This window comes from Myotis daubentonii, chromosome 5 (assembly GCF_963259705.1).
Source record: "Myotis daubentonii chromosome 5, mMyoDau2.1, whole genome shotgun sequence".
Taxonomy (NCBI): domain Eukaryota; kingdom Metazoa; phylum Chordata; class Mammalia; order Chiroptera; family Vespertilionidae; genus Myotis; species Myotis daubentonii.
This window is the reverse complement of record NC_081844.1, coordinates 62142725-62168846: the sequence shown is the minus strand read 5'-3', so window position 1 is coordinate 62168846 and position 26122 is coordinate 62142725. Positions and strand designations below refer to the sequence as shown.

The following is a 26122-nucleotide window of genomic DNA, read 5'->3' as shown; positions in this document are numbered from 1 at the left end:
TAGATATGTAGCATAACGGTATTATACTGACTGGGTAGAAGCAATAAGGTGCCTGCATTGCAGGTATTGAATAATGAAATATGGTCTCCTAGTTATATTATGGGGTCAGTGTTTCAAAAATGTAATCACAGAATCAGAGGGCAAGAAGAATCCCAGAGGCTCTCTGAAAATATTGGAATATGTTCAAACAAGGAAAGTAGAATGTAAAATTGTACCTATGGTGTGATTACAACCATGTGAAAATAATTTATGTATATGGACTAGGATGGGAAGAGAACTTAGAAAACTGTATTTATTTGTGTGAAGAAATAATAGGTTATCACATTTTCATGTTATATTTATATAGTATTTTTTTTCTTAGAAATAATATTAGCATTAGTTTTTCTAATATGTGGAAGTAAGAGATGAATCCTGACTGAGTGCTGATTTTGAGAGGCATATAAAAATACCAGTGCTAAGATTAGGGAATCTATCAAAACTTCACCACTGCCTTTTGCAGCTTTAGTGATGCATGCACAAAATTGTCTTAGAAAAATAAGGTGCAGAAGGTGGCAAATTTAGCTATAGGGACACACAAGGCACAGAGGGAGGGCAGTAGGGGAGATAGGACATACACTGTAAATGCCACCTTTCAGCACAGGGAAAGCTCATTTTAATTTAATTTTTATTTGGAAACAATCTCAACTACTGAAAATTTGCAAATACACCAAGAAGGATTCTTTTTTTATATTCCTGAATAATTGAGAGTTAGTTGCCAAACCAATACCCTGTCACCCCTGGGTACTTTAGTGCACATTTCCTACAAACAAGGATTTTTCTCCTTCACAATCACAACACATCTGACAAAATCAGGAAAATGACATTCATACATCACTATTATCTAATCTTCAAAGCACATTGAAGTTTCACCGGTTGCCTTGACAATGTCCACTAGAGCAAAAGCACCTGGTTCAGAACCATACATTGCATTTACTTGTCATGTGGCCTTAGCCTCCTTCAATTTGGATCAATTCCTCAATCCTTACTTGCCTTCCATGACCGTGTTGCTTTTAAAGATCATAGGATAGTTATTTTATAAAATATTTCTCAATACTTTGGCAAGAATATCACAGAAGTGATGCTATGTTCTTCTCATTATAGTGTATTAGTGGTGCATAATCTCTGTGTATTTCTTCACTAGTAAGGTTTACTTTGATGCCTTGATTATGGTGGTGTCTTACTCTTTTTCTTTTAATAATTAGCAAGTATATCGGGGGGAGATATTTTGAGACTATGTAAATATTCCATTTCCCTGCTACTTAAGGAAAAAGCATATTTTGTAAATGAATAACAAAGGAAATACTAGCCTTAGAAGTAATATTTGTGTGAACAGTTAATAAGACTTAGCAGCAATGATTTTAACTGCCCAGTAATATGCAAATTGTAAATGCTTATACCTAAATTTATCTGAGCTAAAGACTTCCTTTCCATGCACTTAAAATAAAAACTAAAACATTTTTTAAAAGTTATTCAACTCAGATTAATGAGGCGTTGCTTTATCTCCAAGTCCTTAAACCAGTGGTTCTCAACCTTCCTAATGCCACGCCCCTTTAATACAGTTCCTCATGTTGTGGTGACCCCCAACCATAAAATTATTTTCATTGCTACTTCATAACTGTAATTTTGCTACTGTTATGGATTGTAATGTAAATATCTGATATGCAGGATGTATTTTCATTGTTACGAATTGAACATAATTAAAGCAGAGTGATTAATCACAAAAACAATATGTAATTATATATGTGTTTTCCGATGGTCTTAGACGACCCCTGTGAAAGGGTCATTTGACCCCCAAAGGAGTCGTGACCCATAGGTTGGCGACCCACAGGTTGAGAACCGCTGCCTTAAACCAACAGTACAATAGGAGCAAAAAGTGCAAAGGTCAGGCCATGAGATCAGAATGGAGAGAAACCAACGAGGAGAACCTAAAACAAGGTAGATGTGAGAGAGAAGGCAGAAGGGACGGAAGAGAGGAATGGGAGAGAGAACAGGCCACAGAGGGCAATGGAGAGAGAATAAAGAACAAGGTGATAAGAAAGAACACAGTGGATGAAGAAGATTCGTGGAGGGAATGAGTGAAGAGGGAGAAGAAGAGAAGGCATGAGGCACAATGAATTAAAGATGCTGCTATCAATCTACCTATATTAGAATGCTGAAAATGAAGCCACATGGGATGGTGTTTTTCCTAAAACAAACTTCAGAGGAAGGGCTATGAGAAGTAGGGTAGTGAAATGATGAGGACAGCTCTGCGGTGTCTCACCATTTTGTCAAGGTGGCATATTTGACATGTGGAAGTTAAGATCATGATCCGAACTCGAGGCCTGAATTTGAGATCCATATGAAAATGCCAGTGTTTGGTTGGTCAATATTCAGTCTTCTGAGAGAAATTAAAGTGAGCAGCACTGGGGAGGCCTGCCACATGGTAACAGGAGCACGTGCTGCCTCACTCTGCCTCCCACCCAGGGGCCACCTACTGCTGGAAGTGCCAAGTTTGCACCTTGAAGCAGACACCCTGAAGTTACAGCCTGAATTGAGTGCCTAGTACATGCTAGGCTCTCATTAAATACTTGTTAAATGTTTGAATGAATAATTCTTCCTTGTTGGTCATTCTTCCCTACATCTCTTTTGGAGCCTAATTTCCAGGACAAGAAGAAGTGAAGTCAGTATGAAAATTTTAATAATTCAAGGCAGTAGGCATAGAATCTCTATACACTTGATGAAAATATTACACAGAAAAGATTTCAAGATACTATGTAGATCTCCTTCTCTAAGAATATGCTGCGGATTATAACCCACTCACTGAATCAGGAACCATGAGCCTATCTATCTATATCTATATCTATCTATCTATCTATCTATCAATATATATATATATATATATAAAAGCCCAGCGACCGGAATGGCAGAATGACTAGAATGACCGGTGGCTATGACATGCACTGTGGCAGCCAACCAGCCTGATCCAGGCCCCAGTTGGCCTCCCCCTTCACCTCAATCAGGGACGGGGCTGGCTGGCCAAACACCCACAGCCCCTCCCCCCGGCCAGCCCGGTCCAATGGGCCCCCAGTGGGGCACGTTGGCCAGACCCCACCTGTGCATGAATTCGTGCACCAGGCCTCTAGTTCTGAAATAAATAAATAAATAGTTGATGTGAAATGCAATATTTACATAGTCTCAAAATATCTCCCCCCAAAATACTTGCTAATTATTAAAAGAAAAAGAGTAAGACACCACCATAATCAAGGCATCAAAGTTAACCTCGCTAGTTAAGAGATACACAGAGATTATGCACCACTAATACACTATAATGAGAAGAACATAGCATCACTTCTGTGATATTCTTGCCAAAGTATTGAGAAATATTTTATAAAATAACTATCCTATGATCTTTAAAAGCAACACGGTCATGGAAGGCAAGTAAGGATTGAGGAATTGATCCAAATTGAAGGAGGCTAAGGCCACATGACAAGTAAATGCAATGTATGGTTCTGAACCAGGTGCTTTTGCTCTAGTGGACATTGTCAAGGCAACCGGTGAAACTTCAATGTGCTTTGAAGATTAGATAATAGTGATGTATGAATGTCATTTTCCTGATTTTGTCAGATGTGTTGTGATTGTGAAGGAGAAAAATCCTTGTTTGTAGGAAATGTGCACTAAAGTACCCAGGGGTGACAGGGTATTGGTTTGGCAACTAACTCTCAATTATTCAGGAATATAAAAAAAGAATCCTTCTTGGTGTATTTGCAAATTTTCAGTAGTTGAGATTGTTTCCAAATAAAAATTAAATTAAAATAAGCTGTGCCTATGCTGAAAGGTGGCATTTACAGTGTATGTCCTATCTCCCCTACTGCCCTCCCTCTGTGCCTTGTGTGTCCCTATAGCTAAATTTGCCACCTTCTGCACCTTATTTTTCTAAGACAATTTTGTGCATGCATCACTAAAGCTGCAAAAGGCAGTGGTGAAGTTTTGATAGATTCCCTAATCTTAGCACTAGTATTTTCACATGCCTCTCAAAATCAGCACATCTTACTTCTACAGTATTAGAATACTTATTTTGAATCAATTTTGCCACTAGAGGTCAGCGGTGTTCCACCTCAAAGAGAATATATAAATGTAATGAAGTCATTAGCAGTTCCCTATCTGTGCCCTTAAATGGCATTCGTGGTGTCTTTGTGTTTATTCTTAATACCTCCAGACAGTTGTCAGACATATGCTATGAGGTGACATCAGTTGTCACTCTAGGTCAGTGGTTCTCAACCTTCCCAATGCCGCGACCCTTTAATACAGTTCCTCATGTTGTGGTGACCCCCAATTTCATTGTTACAAATTGAACATAATTAAAGCATAGTGATTAATCACAAAAACAATATGTAATTATATATGTGTTTTCCGATGGTCTTAGGCGACCCCTGTGAAAGGGTCGTTTGACCCCCAAAGGGGTCGTGACCCACAGGTTGAGAACCGCTGCTCTAGGTGATGTCCCACGTGCACCTAATGTTGTGGAAGGGCAAAGAGCCACGACTGTAACCATGAAGAAAATTGCTTCTCACTGGGATGTGATGAGGGGCGTACGATAATTTGATAGAAAGTAGTGTGAGCTCTGAGGAGGAGATACCGTGGAAATCCAGTGTCATCCTCTAACATAGCTCAGACACTGCCTTTTATAAGATAGAAAAAGTAAGGACCCAGAACAGAACATTCATTCGTTCAACCAACATGTAGTTGGCAATGAGGCTATGTTAATGAAGATCAGTTGGTGCCCCAAGGTACTTAAGGAATCAGGCATTCATGAAATCCTAGAGGGCTAACTTGTTAGCTAGTAAGTAGTGCAAAATTTCAGATCCTGACAGAAGAACTCTCCCAAGTTGATTATTTTAAGTATAAGTGGTTACCAGGGAAACAGAATGCTATGAAAATTATGCTTGTGTATTGAAAGTAAGATAATCCATAAGCAGCGTAGCATTTTAGAGCCTTGCTAGCAAATCATGTGCATTCTTTCATAGAATATTAGTTATCACTGTAACTGACTCCTAGTGCCCTTCAAACAATCACTTTGTCTTTTTAAAACAGAACTCCTTGTATGCTCCAAGAGCCCAATGATTAGTCTTGATTTTAAAGCAGATTACTTTAAAATAAGTTAGTGGAAGATGTACCCAGCTGAAATGACTGATAATGGTAGATTCATATATAGAGAATCAGAGAAACCCCAAACTACAGAAGCTGGAATGGAGCAAAGATAACTCACTCAGGAGAGCCTTCAGAACCTGTGGCAGGCATGGTGCCAAGAGCACAGTGGTAAAACACACACACACACACACACAAAAAAAACCAACCAAACCATCAAGGGTTCACTCTTAAAAATGGGGAACCGTCAACTACAGCTCATTGGTATTGTTATCTGATAAATTCCTCAATGTTATTTTATACAATATTTGAGAAGCAGAATGAACTCTATTCGAACCCCTCATTTGAGGAAACAGGAGTCTATAGTAAAGTGACTCATCCCCCACAGGGATGTGGTCAATTTCAAATATTTGGATTCACTACACTATATAGCTCATAATAAACACTAAAAAAAAATTTTCTAACCAGCAAGTATACAGGAAGAATTACAGATTGAGCCACAATTGGTACTCAGATTTCCTCATTTTCAAACCAATGCTTATTGCTTTTTTGATAGATCAGGATTTTTCAAACCAGTCATTTGTATACCAACATCGTAATTTCTGCCACATTAAATTAACCATATAAGTAATATCACTTTTGAACTTGGCTTTGTTCTAGGCCAAGCATCTTCAAATTGAGAGTGGCTGTATTCATATTTTTTATTACAATAAAACATGTAGTAGCCAGGCCAGCATGTCTCAGTGGTTGAGCATCGACCTATGAACCAGAGGGTCATAGTTCAATTCCTGGTCAGGGCACATGCCCCGGTTGCAGGCTCCATCCTCAGTAGGGGGAGTGCAGGAGGCAGCCAATCAATGATTTCTCTCATCATTGATGTTTCTATCTCTCTCTCCCTCTCCCTTCCTCTCTAAAATTAATAAAAACATATTTTTACAAATATGCACCTACTGTAACTATTTTTAAAAGCTCATCTGTACAACCAGAGGTATGCAGTTTGGGAAGCACTGATTAGAGAAGACTATGTCAGGAGAAAAATAAGCATCAAAACTGGATAATCAATCCTAATTATTTTAAATTTTGTTGCAAAGTTCAAAGCTTGATTCCATGGAGACCCTAATGTCCTTCTGATTCTCATCTGAAAAACTCTAAAAAGACTCTGGTAATTTCTTTTTATCTATTGAACAAATGAATGAAAATGATTCTGATCAAATTAGCCAACTATTGGTTATTACCAGAAAATTATAATCTTGAGAAAAGTACACATGAACAACCTAACTTACCAAATAGCAATATGATATACTTTTAATTCTGGTTTTGAAATCAAGTTTCAGCTAGTAGAATATATGCCTTACTCACCAAGTTTGGGACAGCACTCATTCTCCAATGAATTCAATAACCTTTCAAGGGAAAAAGAAAAAGGAAAATATGAGTTCTTATTTAGAAATGAAATGAAACACGTTTTGCAAATCAATGAGCTTAAAATATCAGGGAACACACCTGGTTACACTTGAAAGTTATCAAAATGCTTCCATTTAGCATATTTCACTTTAAAATATCCACAGTATGTTTAGAACCCTCTAATTACTAAAGACAAGTTAGAAGTTTTTATGTGCATGATGGGAGCATGTCAGACTGGAAGATCAAAATGATCTGTAAGTTCCCAATTTTGTTATTTATCATTTCTTCCTCATATAACTAACTGCCTTGTAACAACAGTTTTCAGATTGGAGTTCCCCATTCTCTATGAAAATATTTTAATTTCTACTTTTATAGATGGCTTGACATTAATATATGCATATTCCAGTTCACATGAATATTCATCATAATCAAATATTTCTATGCAATTTCAGTGGTTTCTATTTGTATTTGTATGTGTTCCCTAATCAAAAGAAGCAAACTTTAGTGCCTATTTTTAAACCAGTTTTTATTGGAAAAAATATAATGCAAGTATGGAACATTGTATAAAATAAATATATAAATGAATGTTCACTTCATGATTACTTTGCCAAAATTTCAACTCCCTTTTTATATTCACTTGGGTGTTCCTTTTCTTCTTCTTCACATTTTTGTTATTTCAAGGACAGATCTTAAGTATCAGCAACACTGTCTTATCCAATTTGCAATATTTTGTGAATGCTCTATTGCTCTCTAACCTTATGATTATCTTTTTGTATGTTTTTTTTTAGATAGTTTGTCTTAGACTTCCTTTAAAGTTTAAATTATCTACCAAGATATATGCTGGGTTCCGGAATTTAAAAAAAAAAAAAAAAGGTGAATGCTCTAAAATAACCATATTCTGAATGGCAATCATTTTCTTGCATTCTTTACATGGTTTTTATCATCCAAGGATACATCCAACATAAACCATAGGATTTTTGTTTAAAAGAAGTATGTATTTTAAGTGTCTTTTTACCTACAGGTTTTCTTCCCATATTTTCCTCCAGTGCAAATTACTTTCTTTTTGTTAAAGAAAGGGGCATTGTTGTTGTTTTTTATTGTTTTTGTCTTGTTCTTTTGTTCCATAGCCAGATTTTACTAATTCTATCCAGGAGGTAGAATGAACAATATATATATACTAGGGGCCCGGTGCATGAAATTCGTGCACTGGGTGGGGGGGTGGGGAGTGTCCCTCAGCCCAGCCTGCCCCCTCTCACATACTGGGAGCCCTCAGGCATTGACCCCCATCACCCTCCAATCGCAGGATCGGCCCCTCATTTCCCCCCATCACTGGTTCTGCCCCCAGCCCAGGCCTGATGCCTCTGGCCCAGGCATCAGGCCTGGGCAGGAGACCCCCAAACCCCTACGATTGCTGGCTCTGCCCCTTGCCCAGGCCCGATGCCTCGGCCAGAGGCATAGACCCCCATCACCCTCCGATCGCCTGATCGGCCCCTTACCCAGGCCTGACGCCTCCGCCAGAGGTGTCAGGCTTGGACAGGGGACTCCCATCTCCCCCCGATCACTGGCTCTGACCCCCGCCCAGGCCTGAGGCCTCTGGTCCAGGAATCATACCTGGGCAGGGGACCCCCATCTCCCTCTGATCGCTCGCTCCACTCCCCGCCCAAGCCTGATGCCTCTGACCCAGGCTTCAGGCCTGGGCAAGGGGACCATCATATCCCCCCCAATACCCGGCTTCGCCCCCCACCCAGGCCTGATGCCTCTGGCCCAGGCATCAGGCCTGGGCAGGGGACCCCCCCAGCCCCCCGCCCAGGCCTGATGCCTCGGCCAGAGGAGTTGACCCTCATCACCCTCTGATCATCAATCACCGGATGGGGCCCCTTGACCAGGCCTGAGGCCTCCAGCAGAGGTGTCAGGCCTGGGCGGGGGACCCCCAGCTCCCCGCGGTTGCAGGCTCCGCCCCTGCCCAGGCGTAACGCCTCTGGCCAAGGCATTAGGCCTGGGCAGGGGACTCCCAGCTCCCCACAATCTCCTGCTCTGCCCCTGTCCAGGCCTAACGCCTCTGGCCGAAGCATTAGGCCTGGGCAGGGGACCCCCAGCTCCCCGCGGTTGCAGGCTCCGCCCCTGCCCAGGCCTAACGCCTCTGGCCTAGGCATCTGGCCTGGGCAGCGGGGACCTGCAGTGGCAGCGGGGGGCACCGCGATCGCACGGGCTCCGCCCCTGCCCTTGAAGGACGCCTTCTGGCCTAGGCGTCCGGCCCGGGCAGCGGGGACCCGCAGCTGCAGCGGCCCCGCGATCGTGGGTTCCGCTTTAGGCCCAGGTAAGGGACCCCTAGCTCCTGGGACTGCCAGCTTCGACTGTGCCAGCTCCCATCGCTGGATCCACCCCTACTTCCTGCTATCACTGGCCAGGGTGGCAAAGGCGCCTGATTCTCTGATCATGGCTGGGGGGCAGGGCAAAGGCAGCCCCAGGGCCGCCTTTGCCCCGTCCCCTGGCTCTTAGCTCCCCCCTGGGTTTCCAATCACTGTCAGTGGCAGGGGGGTTCTTCCTGCTTTCCCTTTCGCCTCCCTGCATTGTGCCTACATATGCAAATTAACCGCCATCTTGTTGGCAGTTAACTGCCATCTTAGTTGGCAGTTAATTTGCATATAGCCCTGATTAGCCAATGAAAAGGGTAGCGTCGTACACCAATTACCATTTTTCTCTTTTATTAGTGTAGATATATATATATATATAATCTGTCCACTGTATTTTGTGTAAAATTGCTATTTTGGGGGCTTGATCAGGTCAGGTTGCAATTTTCTTTTCTTTTTTTCCTGACAAGACTATTCACAGATGGTGGTACATCCTTCTTCCATAAGAAAGTAATCGCTATCTGGGGGTCCTTTTTGTGATGTTGGTGATATTGGTGCTCAGTGTCTAGAACAGTGTTTCTCAAAAGTCATCTTCATTTCACCCCACCCCCAGATCCTTTTAAACATTATTTTCCTAATCACCCCTTCCCCTTATGAAATTGTCTTTTCCCACACTTGGAGAGCCATAATTTCTTTAAATATACAGGGGTGGGCAAAAGTACATTTACAGTTGTTCATATGGAAAAAATATATGCAGGATATGATTATTATAATAGTTTTATTAACTCAAAAGAATAAAATGTTTCATGTATTCACAACTGTAAACCTGCTTTGCCCACCCCTGTATTTCAGTACCATACTCTCCTTTTTCTGGAACTCTGATGACATAAATGCTAGATCTTTTTTGTGGTCTTTTATTCCTGAGGTGATGGGGTGTTTTCTCTCTGTTGAGTTTTCTCTTTGTTGCTCAGATTGGATGAGTTCTACTGAAGCAGCCTCCAGTCGCTCTTCCCACTTCCATCTCCATCCTGTTATGGAGTCTTTGCAGACAGTTTTCTATTTCAATTATTTTATTTTCCAGATATAAAGTTTCCTTTTGGTTCTTATTTATAGCTTCTATTATGTTGCTTATACTTTCAATTATAACTTCTGTTTCAAGATTTTTAGTGATCACTTGTTCAAGAATTTTTTAATAGCTGCCGAAAATCTTTTCCAGATAATTTCAACATTTGTGCCATCTATTGATTACTTTCATGTGAGTTGAGATTTTTATGCTTCTTCATAAACGGAATAACTGTGGATTAGATCCTGGATATTTTGACTGTTACACTATGAGCCCCTGGGTCTTGTTTCAGTCCTATGAAGAATGTTGATATTTTTGCCCTAGTAGAAACTTGAGTTGGTTAGGTTGGGCTGCAAGTTCCAACCCACCTTCTCTGGGCTGTGATTTCAAAGCATTTCAATTTGAAAAGTCTTTGCAGTGCTTTATTTTTACTTAATTTTGACAATCCTAATAAAGATTCATCGAAGTAGGTATTATGATACTCGTTTTACAGATAAAAAGGTAGGTTTTGATTCAGCCTATCACTAGCTATATGATATTGAACCTTGATTTTCTCATCTGTACAATGGGATTGATAACATCTAGATCACTGGATTGTTTGTGGACTGAGTAAAATAACCCAAGAAACATGCCTAGAATATTTCAAACCCTAAAGAAATCTTCTCTTGTTTAAAAATATCGGTTTTATTAAAGAAATATAATACGTAATCAAATACACGCGTTTTAAGTTATAGGATACACTGTGTAACTACCACGTCCATCAAGGTATTATAGAACATTTCCATTACACCAGAAAGTTCCCCCTATTCCTTTGAGGTCAACCCTCCATTCATCTTCCACCCCAGGCAACCACTGTTCTGACTTCTATCACACCAGATACGCTTTGTTTGCTCTAGAACTTTATATTAATAAAATCATACAGACGGTACATTTTCTGCCTGGCTATTTTCACTCGGCAAAATATAATTCAGATTCTCCTATATCAGCAAACTGTACCCAAAGTAAAAAGCCAAGAAACAGGTAGTCATAATGTCACCCCTATAACTCAGGAGAATGCTACCACCATGTACTCACCATATACTGAAAACAAACAGGATGTGCTTTATGTCAAGGGCCGTCTATCTGTGAATGGTATCAAGCCAGATTACATTACACCCCAAAGCCTGACACACTGCGGGGATGACCTTGAGCAAGACATTTGTTTACTAGGAAGCTTCAGTTTCTTTCTGTGGGTTGTTGTGAGGATGAATATAGAATAAGGTGAGAGAAAGCGCTATATACCAAAGTACAATTAAGGTATTTTGTCAACTCTAAAATATTATCCAATGGTCTTTGGAAGGGTTGCGGAGAGGAACAATCTAAGAGAGGGGCACGTAGGAGCTTTGCGACTTGGGAAGTGAAAAAAAAAATATGGAAGAGTCTGCTTTTAGAACTGAGGAGCCACGGAATTGCATTGGCCTTCTGTACCTGTTACGTCCAGGAATGCTCCTTTCCTACATTTGTATTTCTCTCTTGCCCGGCGTTTATTTTTACCAACCTCCTTCCTGACAGCTGTCAGAGTTTTCATACTGGATTTGTGACCTCAATTTTCAGGCTCCCGCGGAGACCGGAGGAACGCCGCGCTGGCGTCGGCTTTCTCACGCTTAACTTTCCTTTTGTGCTGTCATTGGCTGTTGCTGCTCCAGGACCCGCCCCCAATGACCTAAATGCTGATTGGATGCCAATGTTCTTTTTTTGTTGTTAAGGCAAGAGGTGGATCCTGGAGCTAGGAGGGAAGACGATTGGGGCGCCGGGCAGGTAATGCGCATGCGTGCCTCCTGGAGCGGGGATTGGCGGGACGGGGCGGGGCTCCCGGCTCGGCGCAAGCTCTGTGGGCGGAGGGGGCGGAGCTGCCGGTGTCAATTGCTCCAAGTGTCGGAGCCCGAAGCATCTTCCCGGTACCTGCCCCGCCCGGCGCCTCGAACGGCAGGTGAGGGCTCTTGGGCAGCAGAGGGCCTGGCCCGGGCGACTAGAGTTGTGGCCTCGGTCCCGCCGAGGACCCAGCGTCCGGGGCGGGCTGGATCGGGCCCAGTGCACCAGGGCCCGGGAGGAGCGGCCTGGGGTCTGGGCGTCTGGTGGGCGGCTGGGACCTGGCTCCCTGCAGAACCGCCGCGCATCTCTTTTTCTCATCGTCTCATCATTGGGCCCAGAGGTTCCTCTGGGCGTGGGGGCGCCCGCAGCCCCTGACGGAATGTCCTGCCGCCTTCTCCCCGCCGCCCTGGAGCCCAGGCCGCTGTCCAGCACCCCCGCCCTCAAATGGGGCCGCGGGAGGGCGTATGGCGCTAGGGGACCTGGCGCGCCTGGACTTGGCCGCCGCTGCTCTGGGGGCAAGTGAGCGGTACGGTGAGGGCTGGCGACATCTGTCCAGGCGTTGAAAGTAGCTCCCGGGTTAGCATCTTCTTGGGTGACGTATTTGGGGGGGTTCTGTTGGAACCGAGAAAGAGCAGGGCTTTTGTTGTGCAGTGCATTGATCCCCGTACTGTGACGTAACGGTGTTTCGGACGTGCTATGACGTGGTCTCAACACCGTTTCTGCACCCGGATCCACAGTTCTCTCTCTATATACTCTGTGCTGTGCTCACTGCGCTCAATATACATAGCCGTTTCCTCGGGATCTGCCTCCCGTTCAGATCTTTGGTTGGCCAAACAGTTCCTTAATTTGTGGATTTGTGTAACCAGAACAAGTCAACTTGAACGGGCCGGAGCGAACAAACCATGTTCACAGTTGATGCAGCTTGAAGGGAATGTAGTTTATCCTCAGTTGCGTAGTTAGTAGAAATATCAAAGGGATTTGACATCAGGAGCTGCAAAATGTTTGGCAAACTTGGATTAAGGTCCTATTACAGTTTCTTCCATTGCATGATGTTAAAAGGGGGCTTTGTAGTTAGACCTGGGTTCAAATAATTGGTACAGACACTGGCTCAGAAATCTAAGGCAAGATGCATAGACTTTCTGAGATATAGTGTCCACATCTGTAAATTGCAGTGTTCTTCTATTGATTTGATGCATTTAAATATGTGAAGCATTTACTATATTAATGCAGAATGACATTATTTTAATAGTTTTTTCATAACTGCTAGCATTGATCATTATTTCTTCTCCCAGCCCCCCATCGAGAGAGAGGAAGGGGGGAAGGAGAGAGAGAAACATTGATGTGAGAAACATCAATTGTTTTCCTCCCGTAAGCACCCAGACCAGGGATCGAACAAAAACCTGGGGATGTGCCCTGATTGGGAATTGAACCTGTGACCCTTCAGTACATGGGACAACACTCTAACCATGAAGCAACACTGGCCAGGGCTGATCATCTTTTAAAAAAATACTGGATGTACAGTTGTATTTTATTATGTATTTCTCTGATAACCAAGAAACAGCACTTTCTCTTATTTACTTCTCTTTGTAAACTATTTGTCCATATCCTTTGCTTACTTAGTCATTGGGTGTTTATTCTTAGAAACAGTAAAGCATATGAAAGGATCCCACTGGGTCACATAATTTTCTTTTGAAAAACAAGCTTAAATTTCATTTCTCTGTGGTTATGTTTCTTTTTCTGGTTGCAGACCAGTCACCAAGGATTTTGTATCCGAGGTCCCAAAGTTTGTTACCCAAGATGATGAATGCTGACATGGATGGTATGTTCTTTATTTTCCTTTTGTATAATCCTGTTTTTGTGGGTGCTTTTGCTTTATTAAGCAATGGAAAGAACAGAGAAGAATATTTAGAGTTTTGGATTTGGCTAATTTACTCATTTATATCTCTTCTAGTTCAGGGAAGGATTTAAGGCAGCTTCTGTTCCTTAACTGTGAGATATTGGCAAAACACTTTCTCTTCACGTTGGTGTCCTTATCTGCAGTGTGGGGATAGAACTTTTTGTTTCACAGGTCTCTTGCATAAGTCAAGTTAGATAGTAAATATAAAACGTTTTGCAGATCTTTAAGTGCTACCCTACACAAATGTTACCTAATGTTTATGGTAAATTTGAACCTTTTTATTACAGCAGTTGATGCTGAAAATCAGGTGGAACTGGAGGAAAAAACACGACTTATTAATCAAGTGTTGGAACTCCAACACACACTTGAAGGTTAGTTTGCATTTTGTAGCTTTCTTGAGTAACATAAATTAATTGAAATTGTGAGCCTTTGTGTTGTTAAATTTTGTTAGTGCGCAGTTTTAAAAAGTATAAATTTCAAGCCCATTTCAATAGTTTCCGCCGTCCCCTTCTCCCTGGGCCTGTGGCTTTGACTGGTGATTTTAAAGAACAGATATGCTTCAATAAGGAAGTCAAATGGTGTCCTTAAGCTTCCCTCTTAAAGTCTATCATAATGCTACTCGGTACATGAGAGCTCCTTTTCATAAGGTAACATTGTGTTACTGAGTCTTGTACTAAAAGCAGTTTTCACCCCAGAAATTAAAAGGGAATTGATCTGAGTTTTTCATTTTCTAGATGTCTTACATAAAATTAATAGTAACACTGAAACATCTTTTGGTTTTTAATTAAGAGGTTGAGTTTTGGGTTTTTTTTGTGTTTTCTGTGTGTGTTTTTGTTTTTGACACCAGAGTGAGCAGATCATGTCACTCCAGTGGCTTCCCTCGTCAGTTAATAAAAGCCAAGTTATTCTCTGGAAGTCTATTCCCTTCTACCTTTCAGAGCCGTGTCACACACAGGCCTCTTACATTCTACCCCAGATACTCTGCCCCTCACATCTCCCGCTATTCTTTCTGTATGCTTCTACTCAGGGTCTTAGCAGTTGCTGTTCCCCTCTGCTTTTTCCCATAGTTATTTAGGCTCATTCCTTCACTTTAGGTTTGTGTTCAAATTTCTTTGATCAAAATAGCTGTCCCTGACTATACTGTATAAAAGGGCTACTTCCCTTTTGCTTTCGGTGACCCTTACTCTTCTTGCTTTTTCTTCTGACCCCCACTTGGGGCCCCCTGTATGCACATTAAAATGTAAGCTCTGTGAGGGCAGAGACCTTTCTTTTTTGTTACTGTTGCCTCTGAAACAGTGAGTGCCAGGCTTTAGCCGGCACCCAGTACTTAGTTGTTAAAGGAATGAATGTTAGTGATGTTTTATTTGATCGTCAAGAGCTACATCTTTTGAATTTTTTGCTAATGTAAAAATACAAAATGTTCAATTGCTTGGAAACCATCTTTCTATATCCAGTATATAAATTCAGTTGTGTTCACCTACCACATCTTAAAAACCCTTTTAGGTTTTAGTCAACATAAATGCTATTTATAAAGAATAACACTTAGTCTACTGTGAAATGTCATTTTAGGAATTTTGGCTATTTGCACTCTGTTTACTTAACTTCCAAAGTAATCTCAATTTAAAAATAGAAAATGTAAGAACTGTGTTCTCTCAAAAATGAATCTTAAGCATTTTGTACAATGGAAACATTGCCATCATGTTATCGATAATGGGCTTTTTTATTTTTAATATAGACCTCTCTGCAAGGGTAGATGCAGTGAAGGAAGAAAATCTGAAGCTAAAATCAGAAAACCAAGTTCTTGGACAATATATAGAAAACCTCATGTCAGCTTCTAGTGTTTTTCAAACAACTGACACAAAAAGCAAAAGAAAGTAAGAGATCAATATCCTTTCTGTTATGGATTGCTGCTGATCTTTTTTTAAAAAACTTGGATAGATTCCAGAAGTTATAGTACTTTTGTTTGTGGCTTCATTGAATATTTATGAAGATAATGTCATATCTAGGCAAAATTAAGAGCATAACAGACTTCCGTGAGTTTGTGTATTATGTTAGTCTATGAAAATGTAGAGACTTTATAATTAGAAATGCATATATTTATGAAACTTGATGTCTTATCAGATTTAGGTTCAGCACTGTCTTTTATTATATAGTAGGAGATACAAGAAAATAACCATGTTGTGAAAAGTGACCAAATCATGTACTGAATGCACAGCTTTATGTACCCTGTCTGCCATCTTGTGCCTCTTCTTCATTTGCTTCTTCCTTCCCATTTCCCTTATCCTGAAGGAAAAACTGGTTTCACATTTGTAAGAGCAATTTTAGTAGTTAATCATTTATGAGAGTAACCTGAACAGTATTGTTGAAACTTAACCAAAAGTTAGGGCTTGTTATTTATTATACGGCCACCCGCCCACAAAATGACATTTCAGTCCATGACAGACTGAAGATACAACAGGTCTATACCATGTAGCCTAGGTGTGTGCAGTGGGCTATACCATCTAGGTTGGTATAATTGCACTCTGTGACGTTTGCACAACAAAATTCCCCAGTGATGCTCTTCTCAGAACGTATCGCTGTCATTAAGCAGTGCATGACTGTATTTAATACTGGGATTTAGGTAGGATTGTTGGTTTTCTTTAATCATTTGAAAACAGAAGCTATAAAAATGAAGTGGGGTTTTCCTTGAAGCTGAATTGGCAAGTTGAGAAATTTTGTGATTAGAAACTTCCTTTTACACAAAATAACTTGGAATCTGAAAAGATGAACTCTGGTTGTACAGATGTTTGAAATACAAAAATTTTGATGAAAAATAGAAATAGGATGGAAAAAGTACTTGGTAAATAGTAGTAACCAACTCCAAATATTTTTACTCCATATTTGTGTTATCTCTGGCACAGATTAGATCTTTTGGGGAATATATATGAAAGTGGATGAAGTTTGAGTCACCTATGTAAACCGCATCTACAATAGTTACAAAGAGTTTGGTCTCAAAGTATATTTATAGTATCTAGCAGATCAATTTTTGCAAAATCTTTTGAGTGTATTAGTATCAGAATCATGAATAAATAGGGAGAGTTTTCATGTAAACTAATCAATAATGTTCAGTATTTTATCTTACTACTTCTCCCAGAGTTTTCTGTAAGCCCAGCTGCTTGGTATGCAGAATTTTAATCATTCTTTAACAATTTTTTAAAAATTTAGTTTATAGATTCCATTTGCTACAGAAATTAATATCAGAATTAATATAAAAATATAGGAAAAGAGATTCATTAATATAAATTATAGTTACTAGATTTGGGCTACTTTTAATCATGGAATAATCTTATGTTTGTATTGGTGTATGATTCAATGAATGACTTTAGCTATATGAATATACTGGTATAATCATAATGCAAAACATTTTGCATCCTTTTTGTTACCTAATTTACAATGTTTAAAATTCTGTTGCAGTTTTGCTTTGCTGTTTAATAAAAGGCTGTTTCAGAGATTGTGTGTGTTAGTTTTTTGTTTGTTTGTGGAGAGATTGTGTGTGTTTTGATTTGGTTGCCTAAGTAACTGGGTGGTGTAGTGGTATATCCAGGATTGTTCATATCTTCCTTAAATAGCAGTTCCTGGATGTGTAGGGGAATAATAATTTTATTAAACAAACATTATAGGATATTATACATTAATTTTTAAAATAAAAGCAAGGAATTTGAAGAAGGATCCAAGATTTCCACAGTTGTATTTTTTAAGTTAGGCTAATCTCCCATAAAAAGATGTGATAGAGTAATAAATAATATAAAATAATAAAGAAATTTCCCCCCCAACTAATGGTTCTCAGGTGAGTGCCGCAAGTTGGCAGAAACTGAAGATGGCTCTGTCATTTTTAACCATGACTTCCAAGTCACACTAATTATCACCATCCTAATTTGCAGAAAAAGTGCATGGGGCACAGTTGCAAAGTTTTGACAAAGGCTACTATTCTGCTAATGTGTCTTCCTAGAGATATAATCAATGGTGGCAAGGCTATCTTTAAAAAATTCAAGAAAAAGGCAGCTACATTAGCCTGGTCAAGTTAAAAAGCTAACTAAAGCGAAAATCTCTTTGTTAGAGAAAAGGACAAAATGTAAGTCATCTTAAAGTCAGATTGGGGTGGTAAAAGGAAAAAGCCATTTTGGGATTAAGGAAGACTATATCTGTCTACTGCATGGATCTAGTACACATTGATGAGAGTTTAAGTTTTGGTTAAACCTGTCAGCTATGGTACATTCACAGAGGGTACATCCACAGAAGTAGCAATGAGTTGACAAAACTGGTTGCTCAGATTTCACCACTGCAAGCTCATGGAGTTTAACCAAATGTTAAAGTTAAAACAAATCTGCAACCAAGGAAGTAAAAAAACTTTAATAATAAATCTTTAGAAAAAAATGTTTACATACAAGATACCTATCAGATAAGAAGGTTTCCATAATAAAGGATTTATCTCCTGAGGTAGTTTCAGAAACATTCTCATCTAGAATCATTCAATGTGTCCAGTTCATTTGGACATTCCAAATACAAAGCAAGAAAAGGGGTCCTTGCAAGATGTGTTCGTTTATTAAGTAAATATAAATATGGTTAATTATGTATTAAGATTGCCAGCACCAATTTATGCAAGTTCAGAACACACCAATGGAATAAAGAAGGTATTTTCATTTTCAGTTCACTCCCTGAAATAAGTAGACTATGTTCTGCTTCCTTTAGTAAAAGGAGAAGCTAGACACTCATTTTCCTATGCGTGCACTCTAAATGTACTACTGGTGGGGGAGTTACATGGGAACTTAGTTGGTGCTTGTCCAAAGATGGGGTGTGTATATCCATGAAGGAATCCAAAATAGTACCCAATTAGTATAAAGTTCTTAAGATAGTATTAAAGTAGTTTTGTGGTCTCAAAGATTTAGATCACCTTCCAAAAGGTGGAACATGTTGCCCAAACTTAAAATATTTTAAGTGGAACAACACAGCTCGATTATAATATCATTCTACGACTTTTGGTAACTACTGTAGTTTAAAAAGAGGAGTAGTAGTAATAGTCACTTCTATCTACCTTAGAGGTAGCTTTGAAGCTAGATGAGAGAATAGACAAAGTAGATTTAAATTTGTCAGGAAAAAAGCAAGACAAAAATATAAAGCATATCTATTAGCCATTAGAATTTCTTAATGAACAGAAAATTAATTTAAAGCCTCCCAATAAAAACTCACCTATTTAAAAGGATATAAATTAAAGAAGAAAAATATTTAAATTCTATTTGAGAGCAGTGTACATATAAGCAACTATAAAAGCATGGGGGGGAAATCTATTTTGATGAATTGATTATCTTTGTATTCAAATGTAAATTATGCTGCACTACTGACCAGTGATTCTGTGAATGACAGACATTTCTGTTTTGTTGACCTGTCAGCCAACAAAGCACCTCTTTAAAGGAACCTGTAATTTACTAGTAAGTGGATGGACCACAACTATAATTTGACACAAACTAGGTAAATGTGGGTCACACACAACACTTTCAAATGTTAATAGAATTAAACAACCATACAGAAACTTTATTGCATTTAGCTCTGTACAACAGAACACTCTCGTTTTTATTGTAGAGCTACCAGTTATATTGTAGTATAGCCATTCAAGAGGAAATTCCAATAACTGATTTTTCTAAAAGCATGAAAGCTGCTGCATATTATTTTGTTCCGTACAAACCAAAACTTTCTCCAAACTATTAAAACTGTAACTTCTAATGATATTAATCTCTTTAAATCAGATATGTAACTTGCCACTTTTCTTTTATTCTGAATTCAAAGACCAGGTAACTTCAAAGTTTTTGGGTTTTTTCCTGAAAAGACTACAATGGATGTCTGAAATTATGAGTAACATTACTAGATAGTAAAAACAGGATGTGCAGACTGATTCAAGTTCAGTTCTGGCACGCTGATTTTAGAACGCCACATTTCTCTCAGGAATTAAAAATACTTGAACAGAGTTTACTCCTTCCGTACTCTTCTTTTGCGTACTGACTTTACTGGCCCATCTCCAGATCCTGTACTCTCATCCGCTTCCTTCATCTAGAAAAAAAGGAATTGTGAAAATATTTATTTTCATACTACGTGTAAACTAGTAGGTGGTAGTAAATAATATATTTATTATTCTCTAAAATACGTTCTAAAAATCAAATACTATCTTATATATGTTCCTTCATGCAGCTGACCAAAAATGTGTAAATTGATGTTTTAATCTTTTCACCTTTTGGCATGATTACATTTTTAGAATAACTCTGCTTGTCAAATATGCATCTGACAAGGAATACTGCTAACAACTCAATTCACAATTTTATATTATGATTTAGAACTTAATTAAAGATTATATGATATTGTCATAATTAAAGATTATATGATATTTTCATTGGCAGATATTAAACACTAACTTCATCACAGTATTTCTGTAAGTAATGAATTGCTGGAGTGGTTTTACAGAATTTCTGACATATATAGTACTTTGAGACAAATTAGGAGAGAGGAAAGGTAAACACCAAATATATGGTTTGGGTTTTTTCTTTCCTTTAATTTTTATCTGTCTAAAATAAGCATTTACACATAAATTAAACTTGTGTAACAATATAAAATAATGGAGTTGTTATATACTGGAGGCCTGGTGCATGAAATTCATGCACGGGGGGAGGGGGGGTCCCCTCAACCCAGCCTGCACCCTCTCCAATCCGGGACCCCTTGGGGGATGTCCGACTGCCGGTTTAGTCCCGATCCCAGGGATCGGGCCTAAACCGGCAGTTGGACATCCCTCTCACAATCCTGGACTGCTGGCTCCTAATTGCTCACCTGCCTGATTGCCCCTAACTCCCCCCCTGCTGGCCTGGTCACCCCTTACTGCCCCCACTGCCGGCCTGGTCACCCCCAACTGCCTCCCTCTACCAGCCTGGTTGCTCCTAACTGCCCCCACTGCTTGCCTGGTTGCCCCCAACTACCCCCCCCCCCCTCCCGCCGGCCTAGTTGCCTCTTACTGCCCCTCCCCCGCCAGCCTAATCGCCCCCAACAGCCCTCACTGTTGGCCTGGTCACCAACTGCACCACGCCCCCTGCCGTTGGCCTGGTCGCCCTAACTGACCCCCCCTCCCCCCCGCCAGCCTGGTTGCCTCTTACTGCACACCCCCCCCCCCCCCCCGCCAGCCTGGTTGCCCCCAATTGCCTCCCTCTGCTGGCCTGGTTGCCCCATGCAGCCTGCTGTTCAGTCGTTTGTTCATCCCTCACTAACCCCCCTGCTGGCCTGGTCATAGGCAGCCATCTTGTGAGGGCGTGAGAGTTAATTTACATATTACCTCTTTATTATATAGGATTATACAAAAGAGTTAAAATTATTTTTGAAGGTTATAATATACAAAAAGTGGCTTATTTTAGCTCACTAACAAATGTATATGAGAAGACTAAATGACTGGAAGATGGAATTAAGATATTTTAAAGGTACACAAAATATTATGTGAAGCAAAATGTAACTAGAGGGGGGACAGAAAAAGATTAACCAAAGAGCAGATATGCGTATATGCATAGCTCATGGACACAGACAATAGTGTGATAAAGGCCTGGGGTGGGGAGGGTGGGGGAAAGGGGAGAAAATGGGGGACATCTGTAATAGTGTTAATAAAAAATGTAGCTAGAATATATATGCACATGAATGATTGCAAGTATTATTATTTAGAGAATGACAGCTGAAACAATGACTGTTTAAAAACTCTGTTCTGGAAAAAATTACCTCCACCCAACTAGGATATTCATCCTAGATAATGATCTCCAAACCCCTTTAAAACTTCACAAAGCAGTTAAGACCAGTAACCAGGTATTTGTACTGAATCAGCTTTAGAAAACATTAACAATAAAGCAAGTTTATTTGGGAAATTTCTTCAAATGGACAAAATAGAAAGTTTATTTCATCATATACTGTCACCCTATCTAACGCTAAGTAGTAAGAGTTGTGACTGGGGCAAGATTATGCAGCTCTTCAAGGGCTGGAGAAGTATAGAAAACGGCCTTGGGTATATGCTGGATAGAAAAAAAAGCTCTGGTTCTGATTATACCTGGGTGGTTCTGATTCCATAACTGACCTAACTGACTTTAAAAAGGTACTATGGAAAGTGCTATTTCATATCAGGATATAAAAAGGGGTAGACCCATCAAGTTAATGGGGAAATTTACTAAAGATTTAAGAAAAGCACCATATCAGGCAGACAGTACTCAATTATCCAATCAATAAGTGAAATATTTCAGAATCTGCGATGTAAATTATTGAATCAATGAGAATGTGTATACAATGACTGTTAAGAAAATTGTAATAAACACAATTACCTTTTAAATGTTCAAATGGTCTGTTTATTATACCTTTCAACAGAATACTTTAATGATAAAGCTTTAATGTTTTATAGATGCAGCCCTCTCTATATATTTTATAAACCATGGGCTGGCTTTATACTATTTCATTAGGCATTAATATGATATAAATTACAGTATTTTCTTGCTTGTTTAATGGACATATTTCAAAAACATTATTGAGGCTCTTATGAAAGCTGAGAGGAAAACGGCAAAAAAAAATCCTTTACAAACCAGATTTCTGCTTTTATTGACATAAACACTTGGCTAATGATCATACATAGAAACTGGTTTATTTTCTGTTAGAGTTGCTCACCTCATCCTCAGATCCAGACTTATTTGACTTGTTACCTTCTTCTCGTCCTTCTATTATTTCAATTTCTCCTTCACTCTTTTCCTCAGGTTCACCTTCTTCTTCTGGAATACAGATTTTATTAAAGGCAAAGGCTTGATGAATTAGAATTTTGCTACTGAAAAGTAATACAATAAGGAGGGTTTATTTAAGTTTTAATGTTTAAAAACAATCTGTTCTAGAAATTTTTTAAATAACTAAAAATACTAATTATTATACTACATTTTATAAATAAGTTATATTTGAAGGGACAGATTTAAAGAATTCTTAAGCAGTCTGTATGTAATATGAAAACCAAAGAATCTCTGTGTGTGTTTATATATGTACTTATACATATTTAAATATATGTGTGTGTATGTTTTTAAATCAACTATTTCATAAACTTATTAGAGTTTAAAACAGTGCTCACGACATAATTTAAGTCATAAAGGGCTCAACCTGGCTCTTGGCTGAGGACAACAGGCAAATACCAATAGTTTTACACTTACCTAGGTGTTCGTGAGGAGGTCTCAATGGAGAGCCACCAAAAAGCCTCAGTTCTTTAACATCTTTAGGAGTTTAGTAAAGGGTGGGAAGGGGACATATGATTCAGCAACTCTTTCAGGAGATAAGTTATTTATTTGATCTGATAAGCTATCTGATAAACAATAGCCCTTGGAAGTGTTGATTTTGTTGCTGCAGTCACCTGCCTTACACCTATTCTCTTGAACAGAGGCCATGGGCTACACAGCCCATCTCATCTGCACTGTTGGAGTGAAGGAAAGTCCTCGCAAAAAGCTAGGGCATGTGGAATTCATAGTTGCTAGGCTCGTAAGCAACTGAACCATATTTAAATATCTTTCTTCCTAGAAGATAAAACCTGAATAAGGTGATGGCTGCTCAGGATACAACACCCAGGCAGGGATGATTACCCCTCATTGCCATAGTCACGCATTCTAGTGTTTCCCAGATAATCTACTGTTTTTATGAGCTTTGCCCAGGGTCCTCATTATAAATCACTGTCACTGTCTTACCCTTTTCAAGAATTTCACCATCACTTTGCTTTTTTTCCTCTTCCAAGTCGACTGGTTTCTCCAGGGCTGCTTTCTCTTCCTTCACTTTTTGCTCTAGTGCTCCCTTTGTCTGTGGTTTACATATGTCAGGTTTTTTATACTCTGCATCTTCATATTTTTTCTGTGGTAGTTTAACATAAGCTATTTTTACTAAAAGCAAAGCACTGTTTTTATTGAGAGAGAGAGAGAGAGAAAGAGAGAGAGAGAGAGAGAGAGAGAGAGAGAGAGAGAGAGAGATACATCTGTTGTTCTACTTATTTATTCATTCATTGATTGATTCTTGTATGTGCCCTGACCGGGGATCAAACCCACAACCTTGGTGTATGAGGACAAGACACTAACCAGCTGAGCTACCCAGCCAGGACCACAAAGCACTATATTAAAAAAATATTTGCAATAACTGACATCATACACAATAAAAAATCTATGCAAAATTTAGTTTAAGAACCACTTCCTCAATTCATAGAACTCTTAAACAGTAAGAGGTATTTTTTTTTTAAGTTGAAGGAAATTCATTTTATTTACCTTTACTTTCCTTGGCCAACAAAATGAAATAATTAATACTATTGGAAGCCCTGCTGTCACAAGATAAATGAGCCAAAGCCAGGGATGCTCTTGAGCAGCTGCCATTAGCTGTGTAAGTACACCAGGCTGCAGAGGAAATCAGCATGAAAATGTAACTCAGATTACAAACCTTCATCAGGAAATACAGCCTATCCCCCAAACTTATTTTACCTAGGCATTTTATATTAAGGAGTGTGAACTTGTTAAATTAAAAAATACTTCATATTCTTTTCTTATACTTTGTAAAGTTTAAACCTATTAATTATTAGCATCCATTGCTGTTGGGAGACTTTGTAGTGGAAGATATGTTACTACATAGGTGGAAACTGCTAACCTACCAACAAAAATAATGACAATTTTCTTTTTTGGTAACTTTAAATTGCAGGTTATAATTAGTCTTTATAGATATACATAGGGTGGGGCAAAAGTAGGTTTACAGTTGTGAGTATGCAAAACAGAGATTATTCTTAAATTCTTATTTACGGATTGTATTATTTTCTATTTGAATAACTATAAATCTACTTTTGCCCCAACCTGTGTTATCTGGTTCATTTAAAAGTATACAGCTCTGATAACTCATTCTATACTTTTAAAGGACTTATTAATAAAATCAACCTGGGAATTATTGCTACCACTTAGGCAAGAACTGACAAGGTGACAAAGACTTATAGATAAAGACTACAAATAGAAATAAGTAGTATCATTTCTATAACAGCAAATAACCTCATTATAGCTATCATAAGTTAATGAATGAAATGAAGACTTAAATATAGTTCATTATATAGTTGATAATGTATCATATAATGTTCATTATATAGTTTAGTATCATAATATAGTAAAGCTAAATATTCTAGCTATATAAATTTAAGTACATTTATTTGGTACTCAATAATTATTAAATATTTATTTACCTTTTAAAGGATAATTTGCATGACTATAACCAGGACCAAGTCCCATTATTACTATATGGTCAGTACTGTACCTCGTTAGCATTTGCTATCATTCTTTTCATTCCCCAACCATCTGCAGCCCAGCGATCTGCTACTTCCTTTTCCGAACAGATAATAAAATTATCAAAGTAGATATCAGAGGTCATAGACCAAAGCTCTAAACCAAGAGCAGAGAAAGAAGTCAGAAGGAATGGATGATCATCTTCAAAATAATCTGGATTAGGAATTTTTCGAGGACTCCAAATTCCCTGGAAGAAGAATAATTGGAAGATATTTTCAAATAAAATAATTTCACTATAAATGCTACTTAAGAAGTAGTTGTTTAGTGAAATCATCTATACTAACTAGAGAAAAAGAAAACTTTGATATTAATTCATTAATAATTCAATGGAAATGAAATCTTGTGCTTATTCTGTACATAATGTTCCTGTAAATAATACTGACTTTAAACTCTAAAAAAAAAAGGCAGAGTGAAAATCCAACACACAAAGAAACTTGAGTAATTAAATTTCACAAGTAAATGGTACTATTTTAGACACGATTTTTTCAACCCTCACCTGAGGATATGTTTTTTAATGATTTTGAGAAAGAGAGAGGGAGAGACATCAATCGGTTGCCTCCCATACACGCCCCAGGCATGTGCCCTGACTTGGAACTGAATCCACAACCTTTCATTGTACGGGATGACACTCTAACCAACTGAGCTACCTGGCCAGGTAGACACATTTTCTATATTTAGTAAAGTATTTACTAAATTTAAGGCAAGATGTTATTAAAATTGCCCAAATCATAGAGATCATTGTTTGGCAAAAATAGAGCCACTCCTTTTAATATATACCCATGACAGGCATTAATCATGGTTGAACCTCAGAACAACTATCCAACAAAAAAGTTCCATTAGGTGTGAAACGATTAAACGCAATCCAATTAAATCAGTATGATCACTCACTGACTCACTCTGACATCATGTGTAGCTATTCCGTGCCAGGCACTATGCCAGAGCTAGGGGTACAGTGATGGACATAGTTCTTATATTATGGAGGGTAAAGTCTGATTAGGGAGACAGACATTAAAGAAAAAAGTTTCCAGCC

The 26122-nt window shown here is 39.0% G+C and overlaps 2 protein-coding genes and 1 long non-coding RNA gene across 7 annotated transcripts in view; 1 reads left to right on the top strand and 2 right to left on the bottom strand.

The window, feature by feature from the left end:
• The window catches only part of LOC132235516 (uncharacterized), a 114326-nt gene extending 102705 nt beyond the window's left edge, over nucleotides 1-11621 (bottom strand). For both annotated transcript variants that reach the window (XR_009453037.1, XR_009453038.1), the window contains exons 1-2: nucleotides 11516-11621; nucleotides 6523-6563 (exon numbers count right to left, since the gene is read on the bottom strand). This is a non-coding gene — a long non-coding RNA (uncharacterized LOC132235516). The remainder of the gene's footprint in view (nucleotides 1-6522; nucleotides 6564-11515) is intronic.
• The window catches only part of SCOC (short coiled-coil protein), a 29911-nt gene extending 12695 nt beyond the window's left edge, over nucleotides 1-17216 (top strand). Inside the window, exons 2-5 of one of the 3 annotated variants that reach the window (XM_059697982.1) lie at nucleotides 11724-11947; nucleotides 13577-13648; nucleotides 14014-14097; nucleotides 15462-17216. In XM_059697982.1, the coding sequence (XP_059553965.1) occupies nucleotides 11779-11947; nucleotides 13577-13648; nucleotides 14014-14097; nucleotides 15462-15604 (468 nt within the window). In that variant the 5' untranslated portion in view covers nucleotides 11724-11778 and the 3' untranslated portion in view covers nucleotides 15605-17216. Of the gene's footprint in view, nucleotides 1-11723; nucleotides 11948-11984; nucleotides 12406-13576; nucleotides 13649-14013; nucleotides 14098-15461 lie in introns of those variants that run through there. The other 2 variants (XM_059697984.1, XM_059697983.1) reach the window with 2 other exon arrangements.
• Nucleotides 17217-19268: 2052 nt separating this feature from the next.
• The window catches only part of CLGN (calmegin), a 36646-nt gene continuing 29792 nt past the window's right edge, over nucleotides 19269-26122 (bottom strand). The window contains exons 11-15 of one of the 2 annotated variants that reach the window (XM_059697979.1): nucleotides 25064-25279; nucleotides 24043-24168; nucleotides 23479-23638; nucleotides 22430-22530; nucleotides 19269-19807 (exon numbers count right to left, since the gene is read on the bottom strand). In XM_059697979.1, the coding sequence (XP_059553962.1) occupies nucleotides 19727-19807; nucleotides 22430-22530; nucleotides 23479-23638; nucleotides 24043-24168; nucleotides 25064-25279 (684 nt within the window). In that variant the 3' untranslated portion in view covers nucleotides 19269-19726. Of the gene's footprint in view, nucleotides 19808-22429; nucleotides 22531-23478; nucleotides 23682-24042; nucleotides 24169-25063; nucleotides 25280-26122 lie in introns of those variants that run through there. The other variant, XM_059697980.1, reaches the window with a different exon arrangement.